Raw genomic sequence first — 14,107 nt, 5'->3', positions numbered from 1 at the left:
ATCTATACTAATCCCTCTTCCACCTGTGCCTTGGTGCCTGTGTATGTGCTTAAAAGTTGCAACGTAGTTGTCTACATCATGGTCTCTGGCAGTTTCTTCAGACTGTAACCACCTACTCAGTGGGAAAAAAAGTTTTTCCTCTCACCCTCTTACTCCTCACCTTAAACCTATGCCCTCTGTCATTAGATGTCTGGGGAAAAGTTTCCTATTATCCACCCTCTCTGTGCTCCTCATGATTTTGCACACTTCAATTGGTTACATTCTCAGCCTCCACTACTCCACAAAAGCATATCCAGCAATCTATTCTTCTTTGTAGGTGAAGTGTTCCATCCCAGGCAAAATTCTGGCAGCACTCCTTTGTGCTCGCTGCAAAGCAATTATATCCTTTCCATTGTGTGGCAACCAGAAATGCGCACTGTATTCATGGTGTGGCCTAACCAATGTTTCATAAAATTGTGGCATGACTTCCATACATTTTAGAAGGTCAGTATCCCTAAGCTATCTTCCCTACTTTCCCTACCTTAGCTGCCATCTTTGTAGTCGACAGATTTGTATACCAAGGTCCTTCTGTACCTCAATACTCCTGAGGGTTATTTTTTCCCTTTTTTTTCTGGGATGAGAAATATTTCTGAAGTTTAAAAAATACTGTTGTATTTCCAACACAATTCCCCAAAACCATATGATAAGCTAGCAATGAAAACTGGGTGATTTGGAAATAAGTGCGTTGGTGAAAATAAAACTGAAACAAAAAGTCTGACATTTCGGGTCAAAACTCTACACCAGTTCTGGTGTAAGGTTTCAATCAGAAATGTCAACAGGTCTTTCCCTCCTGTAGAATGCTGCTTGACCTGTTGAGTTCCTATGGCACATTGCTCCTTGTTCCAGTTCCAGCATCTGCAGTCTCTTGTATCTCAAACCTGTTTGAAGATGAAGTGGCGTTTACATTGCCATCTCCAACAGTGGGCTGGGAATGATGATGTGCTCTTTTTTTATTGCAACCTCGCTGAGTTGTGTTCATGAAAAATGTTGCTCACTTATAGGTTCGTGTAATAAACTAGCAACAACAACTGGAAAAGTTTTGGGGTTGGTGAAATATCAAAAGTACTAGAGATTTGTGAGAAATCCTGTAGATTATTTAAGAGGAATTGCATGTTATTTCTGAAACATCTAATTTTGCACTGATATATGGATGATGCCTCCTTGTACCACCATGTTAGAAGTAGGAAATGTGCATTGTTCTAGTTAAGTGAAAGCCTGCTGTGTCTGGCCGCTAGCTTATAGTCACACGGTAATAAAACAGGCATTTCAGCCTGATTTATTTGTGCTGACCAAAGTGCCCACTGAAGTTAATCCCATTTTGTCCATATCTCTTTCAACCTTTCCCTATGCATTGCTTATCCCAATGCCTTTTAAATGTTGGTGACATACCTGCCTCAACTACTTTCCCTGGCAACTCGTTCTATATACACACCACCTTCTGCATGAAGAAGTTGTCCCTCAGGTCCATTTTATAATTTCCCCCTATCACCCTAAACTTGTATCTTCTTGGTCTTGATTCCCTTTCCCTGGGAAGACATTTGTGTTCTATCAATAGAGGGAGATTTTTTTAAAATATGATTTAAATGTTCCTTAATTCTTTAAATGTAAAGCAGGTATCGAGAGTAGAAAGCACAAGCACCATGCAGCGGATTCAGATGTATTCATCACGTGCATGGAAACATACAGAGAAGTGCTTTATTTGCATTGACAACAAGGATGCTCTGGGGGCAGCCCACAAGTTTCACCACACATTCCGGTGACGACAAAGCATGCCCACGATGCTCAGCAGAACACAGCACAGCAAAACAGAAAATACCAAGTAAAAGTGTTGCTGTTATCGAAAATAAGATGAGAATTAGGGGTAACGGGCATGGAAGACGAATGTCAGGTGGCGCTCCCAACCTTCCATGGAACCATGGGCTAAAATAAATACTTGAGCTATAGAACCATCATCAAAGTTGGATTGAATAAGAGTGGCACTAAATTGGGAAGCAGCAATTATTGCAAGGTTCTGGATATTAAGACATCACAGAGTGTAGGATGAAGCAAATGAGTTGTCAGATCCTAGGAAAGAATGAGTAGTAAAATCCCAGATGTTCAGGGCAAAGGAGAATACAGTAAAATTCTGATAATCCCCATCGAACTAGCAGACTTTCCAAAGTATTGGATACAATTTCTATTAAAACCTCACCATACTTTTAATTGTTCTTTTTTGTTTAGGTGTTACACTATTATAATAAACTTTGCAGTGAACCAATTAGGTAGAAGGGAGTGTAAGAACCAATATTCATCCTATTCCAGATAAATAGGAATGAAATGTGGCAAACGGGTTAGCAAGATGCCAAACTATTCATTATTTCTGATCATTGGAAGCAGGATTATCAGAGTTTGACCGTAGTTAGTCTGATGTATTTTCAGTTTGAGGACAATGAGAGAAGTATTTCAATGTCAGCAGAGGAAGAAATGTTAGCTGGTTGTTGAAGGCCAAGTTTGCCCATCAGATGATTGAATGAGCTTGATCACCAGTGTAGGAGGAGCTCTTTGAAATGTTGAATTCAAATTTGGGTGGATTCTCGCTTTACAGAAAATGAAATTTGAGAGGTATGAACCACTCTTCTTTGATATAAAGAAGAAAACAAAGTTTCTTTCGTAACCTTTAACAGATGAGGCTGTTTCACAACAGGTCTGAACAGAGCACTTGATCAAATAGCTGATAAGCTGGGCAGGACCAAGGTATTCGCTGCTTGGTTTCTTTATAGCTCTTACAAATGGACAATGAACATGATATTCACCTTTAGTGCAAAACAAGTAGAAATGAAAAGTAACACTGCAGAAGACTGAACAAAATAATGTTGTTGTTGCCCCACTGTGAGAAAAATGTTTTCCATTAAGAGAACACTGATGATAGTTCCACATGCTTCATGTAGTATGAAGGGTAATAACAGAATAACATCACTAACAACTGAAAGTGTGCCCTTGTTAATACTGTGGAACAATGTGGTTGCACTCAATGTAATACAGTGGAGATTTCACCTCTGTTTCACCACGGTGTTAACTGGATTGGAGAAAATCAGTGTCAGGAAGAGACTGGATAAACTGGGCTTGTCTTCCCTGGTGTGAATAAAACTGAGGAGAGGTTAATAGTACATAAGATTATGAGAGGCAACGATGGGGTAAATGGCCAAATCTTTTTTCCCTTGTCGTAGGTGTATCAAAAGAGGGCATAGACTTAAGATGAGAGGATGAAGTTTTAAAGGGGATTTGGGAGGTTTTTTTTTAAACAAATATCTGAAAATTGTTACCAGAGGAACTGGTGGAATTAGATCCATTCACTTTATTTAACAGGCATTTTGGCACACTCTTCAGTAAACAAGGCATAGAAGGATATGTACCTAATGTAGGCAAATGAGATTAGTGTAGCTGGGTAAAAGGGTTGGCATGAATGTGGTGAACTGTAGGGCCTGTTTCTATGTTGTACAAATCTATAACTCTGCATCAATTCTGGCCTTCTGATTCCAGACTAAACTTGCTGTAATCTCATTTTATTCTCTTCACATTCCCACCTACACACTAGGGACAATTTACAGTGGCCAATTAATCTGTGGACTGCATATCTTGGGATGGTGCGAAGAAACCAGAGTGCCCTAGGAAATTTGCTCCAGGGTCACCAGGAACGAGCACGTAATACCTGAACTCAGGATTGTACCCAGTTCACTGGAGCTGAGAAAGAGCAGCTCTTTAAGCTGTGCTGCTACAAGGTTTCTAATAATGAATTGAGGAAGTGAAAATTGGGTAGAATAGGCAAGAACTTCATGGTAGCTGTCATCACAACTGTGATGCAAATAGAATGATTTTGGAGGAAACGTAGAAGGTGGCTTGCTTTAAAATCTTCTTTTACTTAAAATGGCTGAATGCCTGACTTAACTGAGACTTTTCAGGTGCACAAATAATTGAATAATGTTCACTGAAGGGTTCAGAGACTGAGTTACAAACCTGCTAATCTTATGCAAGTGATGGGTACGGTTGAGTAAAATATCATGGGGTTTAGAAAAGGTTCCCATATTTTCGTTTAAAAGACTGATTTCTTTTCTGAATTCTGTTCAGCTAGCTCAATAATTTGTATTCAAGAGTGCAGTTAAAGCAATTACTTCTAAATTTTCTTGTGGTGGAGGAGGAGTGGAGGCTGGTGCTGAAGTTGGTTCACTGCCTGAAGTGTTTGATGGGCTTCTGGGCTCCTAATGACATTCTTCATGGACCATCACTGGTCAAGGAATGTGCTCTATTCAGTCTACATACTTTTCTAACAATCCGCATCCCCAGTATGGAATCAATTTACTACCATGCACATCATAAACTGAGCTTGTAACCCCATTTTCTCAGAGCTAAAGCAATGAAGTGCAATTCCAATGATGTTGCATACAGCCGTGCCACACTTGCTTTTAACAGCTGTCTCAGGTTAACCACCACAAGATTCACCTTTTGCTTGCAAACCACCTTTATAGTTCAAGAAACCATTAAGTTCCTCTCACAAGAAATATAAAATGTAATTGTGTAACGAACGTGTTCCTGTAGTACAGTGCAATATTGAATTGACTTTATTTCTTACATCCTTCACATATGTGAGGAATAAAAATCTTTACGTTACGCCTCCATCTGTGCAATGTGCAAATTAATATTAATTTGTAATAAATAGTATGTACAGTAAGATACGCAACAGAAACAGTCAATATAGCTTAGAAATGCAATTGTGTCAGTGTGAATTAATCAGTCTTTTGGCCTGGTGGAAGAAGCTGCCCCGTCCTGGCTTTAATGTTGCGGTCCTGGATGGTAGCAGCTGGAACAGTTTGTGGTTGGGGTGACTCAGGCTCCAAATGATCCTTTGAGCCCTTTTTACACACCTGTTACTATAAGTGTTCTGAATAGTGGGAAGTTCACATCTACAGATGCGCTGGGCTGTCTACACAACTCTGCAGATCCCTGCAATTGAGGGAAGTGATACAGCCAGTCAGTAGGCATTGCATGAAAAATACTTACTTTCTGAGTACTATATATCTGCTTATGGGTGAGAGTTTTACAGAAAATCCCACATTTGAACCATCACTTTAAATTTTATTGCTGCCACTGAGTGGACAAACGTGGCAGAAATTCTTTTGGGAGTCAACCTTAGCAGGGCTTATTTCCATTTCCTTCTACTGAGTTAGGATGGCTGTTCCGGTCAGCCCATAATTCACGTTCTGTGTCCTATTGATCTGAAAGCTGCAGCAGCAGTGACGTGAAACTTGTAGCTGAAGTAATTGGATAATAAGACCTGACAAAATTAATTTGCCTTTTCTCTGTCAAAGTGCCTTTTGCAGACAATGAGGGTGTGGACACATAACCTGCACATTTGTAAGGCAAGTGCCAGCTTAAGCATTGCCATGTATCTTTTCAATAAAGCATGGTTCCATTTGGAAAATCTGCAAAGAATGTTCTGTTCCTCGCCTTAAATAACTTATTTTTATCCCATGTGTTAAGTAATGAGGGTGGTAGCAGGAAGCACAACATTACATTTGTTTAGCAAAAACACAAAATGTTGGAATCACTCAGATCAGGCAACATTTGGTTGAATCCTTATTTGCATGCATGTAATCTACGCTTCAGTTGTTAACACCTCCTGCTTCAATCTTCAGTAAAAATAACGAGAGCTTTCCCTTCTTTTGTCACCCTTCCCACTCTCTCTCCTTCAGCCCTCTCATCACAAAGTTGCTTGGTTATCCTTGTATCTTTTAAATACCAGTGGTTTTCGACAGTTTGGAATTGGATAAACGCCGAGGTTTGAATCCTCCACTGAATTTTCATTAATTTTAATCTAATTTTAATGCAGCTTAATATGGTATTGTGCAATAGCTGTAAGGTAGTTGCTGATTTGAAAACCCTTCAGGCCAGGTTAGACCTGGTCCTTTTTTCTTTGAGCAGAAGTGGTGAATTTGACTTTGTCAAAATCTCAAACTCTTGCAATAAATTGGAGATGCAGGCTTTTTAAAAAATGAGTGCAACTATTTACCCTCCGTGTATGACGGGGGTCTGAGGAAGGGAGGAAGATTAGTGAATAAAACATGTACGATTTCCCTGGTACCAGCAACCAGGTGCCTGTTTCTGGGATCATAACACTAGTTCAACTTGGGTATGTCTCTGTGCCCACTGTTCAATACCCTGATTCACTGAGTATAGACCCTTCCAGATCTGGTAATGATTCATGATACTGGTGGTGAAAATCCCGTTTTTTGGGCTGATTTTCATATCACCTCCATATTGTAAGTATGTTTACACTGGGTATAGTTGTGCAGAAAACTTAATTAATATTGTTGACCGCACCACAGCTCCAACATTGGTTTCTCGTGCATCTGTGATCTTCAGCATTGCATTACTGCCAGTTGTACCTCTTAGCTGTTCAATCTGTCCAGTAGTAATCCTTTGCTAAATCTCTCCACTCTAAATCAATCCCCTGCTAAAACCTACCTCTTTGAACAATGATGAGCCATCCTGATATCTCTGCTGCTTGATGGCCAATCCTGTGAAACTGGCTGGGCGTCATGTTGAAAGTGTTATATAAATGCAGGTTGTTGTTGAACTTGTAATGAGTGTGTACTGAAATCTAAACCCTTGTCTTGTTCGACAGCATTCATTTTACTGCCGATTGACAGAGGACAAAAAATCAGAGAAATTCTTCAAGGTGTTTTATGACCGTATGAAGCTTGCACAACAAGAGATCAAAGCGACAGTGACCGTAAATACCAGTGACCTTGGTAATAAAAAGAAAGACGATGAGTCTTCAGAGAGGGATGTGCCTGTGCGCAGAAGAGGTGAGAGCCAAACATGGGACTGGTGTTTTTGACCAAGTATTCATATTAGTCTAAAACAGGAACTAATTATTTATTCTAATTGTATGCAAAGCTGCTAATTTGTGGTAGGATTTCAGAAAGTAGTACTTAAAGTTCTATTTTGGGATGCCTATGCAGCTTATTGTGGTACCTTTACCTTCACAACAGATGAATCAACCTTAAGAGCTCTGCAGCAGATTTAAAAGCTGTTCTGGTTGGAAATAAACATAAAAATGCAAATAGGTTCAGGGAAATTAAGAAGAGCAAACTGATCAGAGAGCTAAGTGAGGCCACAGTCGATCGGTAGGTGTTGAAAACAGGTTTGTTTATTTCTAAAAGGACAGTCATTTCATTCTTGTTTTGCTCACTGAGGGAACAGTTCAGACTGTCAGTAATTTGAAAAACAAGGCTTTTCTCCAGAGCTGTAAATACAGGGAGCAACTTTGGTTTTTGTCTGGTTCTGTGAACAGGAAGTTTCCACACCTCTCTGATCTTTGCCCATCATCTTGAATGCCCCTTCGGAGCATTGGGTGGCAATGTGCAGGGTCAAGTTTATCACGGAGCCTATTCAAGAAGATTTTTCTCCACGGAAAAAAATAACTAGATTGTTCTACCACAACTGAATAGATTTCAATAAATTACAGCAAGCTTGAGTGCCATTACTCAGAACTCTGCTAGCATTTAAACCCCAACTTGAAATTTGCATCTGACTGATCTCTTAAAGACCAATTAGAAGCACGTGGAGACAAATACTCAGTGGCCACTTTATTAGGAACCTCCTATACCAATAAAGAGGTCACCGAGTGTATATTTGTGGTCTTCTGCTGCTATAGTCCATCTACCTAAAGGCTTTACATGAGCATTCAGAGATGCTCCTCTGCGCACCACCGTTGTAATGTGTGGTTGTTTGAGTTACTGTTACATTCCTGTCAGTTTGAACCAGCCTGACCTTTCTTCTCTGACCTCTTTACTAGACACTTTTGCCCACAGAACTGCTGCTCACTGGTTATCTTATTTTCTTTCTTGCTCCATTCTCTGTAAACTCCGGAAAATGCTGTGATCCAGGAGATCAGCAGATTCTGAGCTACTCAAGCCACCTGGTATGGCACCAACATGGTAAAAGTCACTTAGATAACATTTCTTCCCCATTCTGATGTTTGGTCTGGACAACAACTAAGCGTCTTGACCATGTTTACATGCTTTTCTGGATTGAGTTGCTGTCACACGATTGACTGATTAGATGTTTCATTTAATGAGCAAGTGTTCAAGTGTAGCTAATAAACTGGCCACAGAGTGTGTACTGGGGTGTGTACCCATTAATTCCAGCTGAGATGAGAACATATAAAAAGGCATAATTTCAATGTTGAATTAAAGTTTTGGTTTTAGCACCCTCTGCAAGTTATTTTGGACAGGAAACAAGAAAATAAACTTTTGGCTCAGTGGGTCTAAATTAATAAGGATTCGTCTTAGAATTTTAATAATGGTGAATTCAGTTGCAGTGTTCAGTTGATTATGGTTAAGAACATTGCAGAACAGGTTTTATTTTGTGAATTTGTCAAATTAATATCACTGTTCATTCCAGTTATTCAGCTAAAGATGAATATATGATAGCGTTTGATAAATTCTTGCATTCCTGCTTGGATGAGTTGGTCACCACTGTATCAAATCTATGTTAATTTGCCTTCAACAATATCACGTAGTTAATTTTAGCTTTATTGAGCCATTATTTATCTGCTCACAGTTGCTGACCCAACAGATGAGTCTTGTAGCTACAGTAACTGATTCAGTTTAGGTTCCCTGAGTGTTGCAGGACTATTCTGAAATAAGGTGTTAAAATATATTATGAACTCAGTTGACCAGATTCAGTAATTACCAGATAGGCAACATTTAATTGAAGCTTTAGTTTTTGATATCATTCTTGATATAGTCTCTGCGGGTGTTCGCCAGACATGTTGCATGATTGACCTAGAAACGGGGCAATTGGGATCCAAGGGGAGGTGGCATGTTGAGCTCAAACTACCTCAGTGGCAGAAAGTAAATGATAAAGGTTGACAGCAACGATATGACAGTGGTGTGCAGGCATTAGATGGTGGGATTCAGCATAAGGTCTGGTGTGCACGTGGAATTGAACTTGGAGAAGTGTGGATACAGATACAAGGAAGTAATAAACCGTAGGACAGCAAGAAGTTTTAAAGAACGAAAGGAGCACAGTACAGGTCCGTTGTCTCTGAAGCTAGAAGAGCTGATAGATATTGTTAAGGTGTAGCAGAGATAATTTTAATGTCGTAGAATGCGAGCGCAAATTCAGGTTGGAACTGCATAAAGTGCATGCTTTAGGAGGACAGTGTTTTGCTTTGCACAATATTATGGGTAGGTACTATAAGTACTAGAAAGTATGACAAGGGTGGTGCCAGTGCTAGAGTATAAAACAGCACAGGGAGACAGGCTAGGCTGGGTCATTTCCTTTTTATGGACTTTTTACCAAGGAGTATAAAATTCTGAGTGACCTAGATAGACTCAACAGGAAGGTCCTGTTTCCCTTGGCTCCAGCTTTGAGACAGAGTTAATGCTATTAGTAAAGGAAACCGAGGGTGGGGTCAGGAACATTTTATCTCAGAGTGGTGGAGATTCAAAACTAGCTGTCTGCAAAGACTGTGGAAGCAGAAACCCGAATTATGTTTGAAACCAAAACAATCCTGAGTGGGTTCCTGAACTATTCTAACCTGTGCAGCAAAAGGTGAGGATGATGAGGATTAACTTTATTTGTCACATATACATTGAAACATGCAGTGAACTGCAAGTTAGCATGGATTGTGCTGGACAGCTTGCAAGTGTGGCCGTGCTTCTGGCAACAACATAGCATGCCCAGAACTTGTTCACCCATGCATCTTTAGAAAGGGGGAAGAAACCTGAGCACCTGGAGGAAATCCGCATGGTTTCAGGGACAACGTATAACCTTATAGGCAGTGGCGGCAATTGAACACTGATTGGTGATCACTGATACTCTTAATGGCATTATGTTAACCAGCACCCTACACTACTGTAGACACTCAATGGGAAGTGGGATACGCTTGTTATGATTTGGTTGTTGTGTATGGCGATTATGTTGAGCCTTCATTTGCTGGACAGTTGAAATTCTCCCAACTCTTGATGAATAGGGTTTAGCTACTTCAGTGGGAATGAAGAAAATGTAGCAAAGGTCAGAAGATGGAGTTCTGGTGCAGTTTGACATGTAGTTCCTGCAATTATTTTGGTCCTGTCTGTCAAAGTGATCGAAGTGGAACATTTCCAGCCAGCTGAGAGTTGTACAGTATGGAAGCAGTCCTTCTGCCCAACATATCCATGTTGACCAAGGTGCCTATCTGAGCCAGTCACATTTGCCTTCACTTGGCCCATGTCCCACCACCTTTTCTACTCATACACTTAGCCAAGTGTCTTTCAAACATTGTAATTAAACTTGCCTCAATCACTTCCTTTGGCAGCTCATTCCATATACACTCCGAATGAAAAAAAAAGCCTCTCACATAGCCTTTTGTATCATTCCCCTTTCACCTTGAAACTAGTTTTTGATTCCCTTATGCTATGAAAAAAAAGGCTCCGTCAAACTACCCAACCTAAAATTCCTTATGATCTTCTGTCAGGTCACCACCCCTCAACAACTTCTAGGGAAAGCAGACCCAGCCTATCCAGTTTTCATTATTTCTCAAGATCACCAGTCCAGGTAGCAATAACTCTTCCATAGCAAAAACCTACTCATCTGAGCCATTAATATTTCAACTGTCCAGCATCCAGAGACTTTATATAGTCCTTGTTCACAGAAGCCAAAACTAATTACAATACTCTAGACTTAGACTAAAGGATGGAATGGTTTGTGTAATCATGGAATCAAAAATTATATAGCATAAGGGAGCCATGATATCAATACTGGCCAAATCAAAATAAGCTTATCCTACTTCCTCACCCTTTGTGAATCTTTTCTGCACTCACGCTAGCTTAATCACATCCACCTTATGGCATGGTAACCAGACCGTGGCTAATCAGATCTTTGTGTTGAAATGCAGCCAAGGAACCTTCAGCACAACTTAGCGATGAAGTACGAGAGCAGTTGTTGGAGGCCTCTGCTGCTACGCGGAAAGCCTACAACGCTTTCCGGAGGGAAGCCGACCCAGAGGACCACTTTACCGGCCCGGATGGTAATCCAGCCTCTGGAGAGAAGAACAAGGATGATGGGGAGATGAGTGCTGTAATAGCCATTATGCAGCCAATTCTTCGCTTCATGCAGCTGCTTTGTGAAAACCATAACCGAGATCTCCAGGTATGATGTATCCTGTTTTGAATGGATTTCTTGTCACATCCACACAGCTTTTTGTGACCAAAACTGAAATCAATACCAAAGATGAGTTTGCATCCTAGTAGGGATTTTTGTGAAAAGATGATCTATTTAAAGTGCAAAGGTTTCTAGAAGGCAGACAGCTGTCATGCTTTCCTCTGATTGTCCTCTGGCTTGGAAAGTAACTGGTCATGAGTTGCAAATGTGTCAGTATGCTGTGTTCTGTTAGAGGCTGTTCCAAAGTTTGTTGTTGAAAACTTCTCTACATGTAACATGAATTGTGATACAGTCAGCAATGCAAATTAATTCTGTTGTGATTGTAAATGTGGATATTGCCAGGGTGTCAAGTCTAACATCACAGAAAAATATTTCAAATGTAATTAACTTTCTATTTAATACATAGATAGGAAACACAATTAGAGACAATATATGGAAATGGAGGATATGGAGTATGTATGTTTAATATTCAAAACTATGTATGTTGACAGTCAAACAAATTGCATTCTGTCTTATTGGGTACAGCTCAAGGACTGTTTTTGCAGTTGTACAGAAATAAATGATGGTTTGGCTACCTCTTGCACCTTGAGGAATGGCAGGTATATTCGTTATTAAGAAAACCTAACTCTAAGCGCTTTAATTGCTGCTGTTGTGTTTGGTTAACAGTCCCTCTTAGCGGGTTTATTTAAAATCCGTGAAACTGATTAATGGTTACGCCATTCCATTCATTTCAAGAATCCTAGATAATTGATAGTCCAACCATCTAATGAATATTTGAGGTGAATAGGTCTAATGTCCTTATGATGCATCACCAAACTTTCTTGAATTAACTATCAAAAAAAAAGTTTGTCATCTGAAGAAAACCAGGCTAGGTAAAATCTGTTCTGGCTTGCTGACATGGTGAGCCACCGAGATTTACAAGTTGTCGTAACAGTTTGATGGAAATAATACTTCTATAAGTATTTTCAGGTTTAGTGGCTCACCTGATGAGATTAATCTTTCAAGCAAGATTCTTCTTGTTGAAACCAGGCACTTGATTCCATAGCTTGCCCTCTTCTCTCTGACAGGCTGTTGAGCTGCCAGTTAAATCTACTCTCCAGTTTGTGGATCATGTGGCAGCTTCCTTCAGCTGAGCCGAAATAAGTTCAAAGTATATTTATTATCAAAGTACGTACATGTCACCATATGCTACCTTGAGATTCATTTTCTTGCTGGCATCCACAGTAGAAGAAATATAATAGAATCAATGAAAATCTACACACAAACAAAACTGACAAACAGCCAATGTGCAAATACAATACACGGATAGATAGACAATATTGTGAACACGAGTCCTGAGAGTGAGTCCATAGATTTGGAGTTGGTTCAGAGTTGAAGTGAGTGAAGTTATCCAGATTGTTTTAGGAGTCTGAAGGTTGGTCTGAGTGAGGGAGGCCATTCCAGAATTTTTTGAATGTCACTTGAACTCTCAACAAAACTGTTCCATCAAAATAATATGGTATGCAAGGAATGACATTTTGAAAGACATTCAGCTCCTCCTTTCCTGTCAGTTCAATGAACCTTTCCCAAATATACTGCCTTTTAATCTTCTGCCACAAAAATGTTGATTAAAACATCTAGCACAAATTGGCTTGAAGTTTCTTAAATATGACACTCGAGGAGCCTGTTAAGCTTTTGAGTATGTATGCAAGAATATACAAGAGCAGAGAAAAGACATAAATGGTCGGTCACTTCAATATTGGGTTTCCTTCACTTAATTGTGGACATCATTGATTTCTGTTTCTCAGTAGTAGCTGCTGGTGAGCTTTGGCTGTTTCAGGCAGGATTTTGATATATTGTTAAACTTTATTCCCAGATAATAGGAGAAATTAGTTCAGTGATGGGTTCTAACTCGTGAAACTTCCTTGTCTTTAGGACCAATGGAAAACACTGCTGGGATCTGTCTTGGCCTTCATTTGCTAAATTTGTCTAAATTTGAATAAAAGGAAACCATTTTACAGTAGACATCTGCATCAACTGTAGGGAAATATAGATAGTCATTCTTGTTGCTAAATCGTCAAAAGTGACTTGCTTACCTTTTAATTTTCTTTTTTTGATCTACCAATTGTAAATGTATTTTAGCTCTTTAAGGATTCCATTCATCCAGTGTTTCACATTCATTTTAAGATATTGCAAAGTGCTTCACAATCAGAGACAACTTTGAAATATGAAAAGTGCCGTAGAGTTACTGTACCATCCAAACTGCCTAACCCGTTGGTGTAAAAATGATAACCAATTCAGTGTGAGCAATGTCCACAAGCGATGTGGAAGTAACTGCTCAAAGTGGAGAAGTATTCAGGATGGCACTGAGAATCCCAGGCCCATTCCGCATGTCGACGGTGGAAGGAATGCACTCCCGAAACTTCCCAACCAGCTGCTCCATCGGGCACCTCTGCTCTTGCCCCATCTCTCTGGAGAAGCCTGAGTCTGTTGGCCGCATCCATCACCTTAGGATCAATTGAACTGAGTGGAAACAAACTGTCTTTGTTTGGGGTGGGGTGGGGAAATGCCCGAGAGGAGAAAGATGAAAATCAGACAATCCATTCCTGTAGTGATAACAGAAGGGTAAATATTGGTCAGAATACTGGCTTATAACACTTGTTTTTCTTTCCACTATTGCTATCAGACTGCCTGGTCCATCTCGTATGCTTATCCAACACGCATCATCTCCTATCATGTGGCACTGCCTCAGTATTGAGCTGCAAATGGCAGGTCTATAGAGTGACTTCACCCCAGAACCTTCTCCTTTAAAAGCTGGTAGAGTCACCAATTGAGTCACTGTGGCAGTGGAATTTAGAGTTTGGAAAGAACAGGCAAGGGCTATTTTACTGGTGATCAGAAC

The 14,107-nt window shown here is 40.0% G+C and overlaps 1 protein-coding gene and 1 long non-coding RNA gene across 11 annotated transcripts in view; one reads left to right on the top strand and one right to left on the bottom strand.

The window, feature by feature from the left end:
• Nucleotides 1–14,107, top strand: part of itpr1b (inositol 1,4,5-trisphosphate receptor, type 1b) — a 532,858-nt gene that overhangs the window by 327,315 nt on the left and 191,436 nt on the right. For all 9 annotated transcript variants that reach the window (XM_073072453.1, XM_073072460.1, XM_073072457.1 and 6 more), the window contains 2 exons: nt 6,698–6,881; nt 10,961–11,214. In XM_073072453.1, the coding sequence (XP_072928554.1) occupies nt 6,698–6,881; nt 10,961–11,214 (438 nt within the window). The remainder of the gene's footprint in view (nt 1–6,697; nt 6,882–10,960; nt 11,215–14,107) is intronic.
• LOC140741912 (uncharacterized) overlaps nt 1–14,107 on the bottom strand; it is a 31,595-nt gene that overhangs the window by 3,917 nt on the left and 13,571 nt on the right. The window contains exon 3 of one of the 2 annotated variants that reach the window (XR_012102170.1): nt 11,627–13,811. The exons of the other annotated variant lie outside the window; for it this stretch is intronic. This is a non-coding gene — a long non-coding RNA (uncharacterized lncRNA). Of the gene's footprint in view, nt 1–11,626; nt 13,812–14,107 lie in introns of those variants that run through there. 2 annotated transcript variants of the gene reach the window in all.

This window comes from Hemitrygon akajei, chromosome 19, assembly GCF_048418815.1.
Source record: "Hemitrygon akajei chromosome 19, sHemAka1.3, whole genome shotgun sequence".
Lineage (NCBI taxonomy): Eukaryota > Metazoa > Chordata > Chondrichthyes > Myliobatiformes > Dasyatidae > Hemitrygon > Hemitrygon akajei.
Note: the sequence above shows the minus strand (reverse complement) of the source record. Positions and strands in the feature narration are given on the sequence as shown.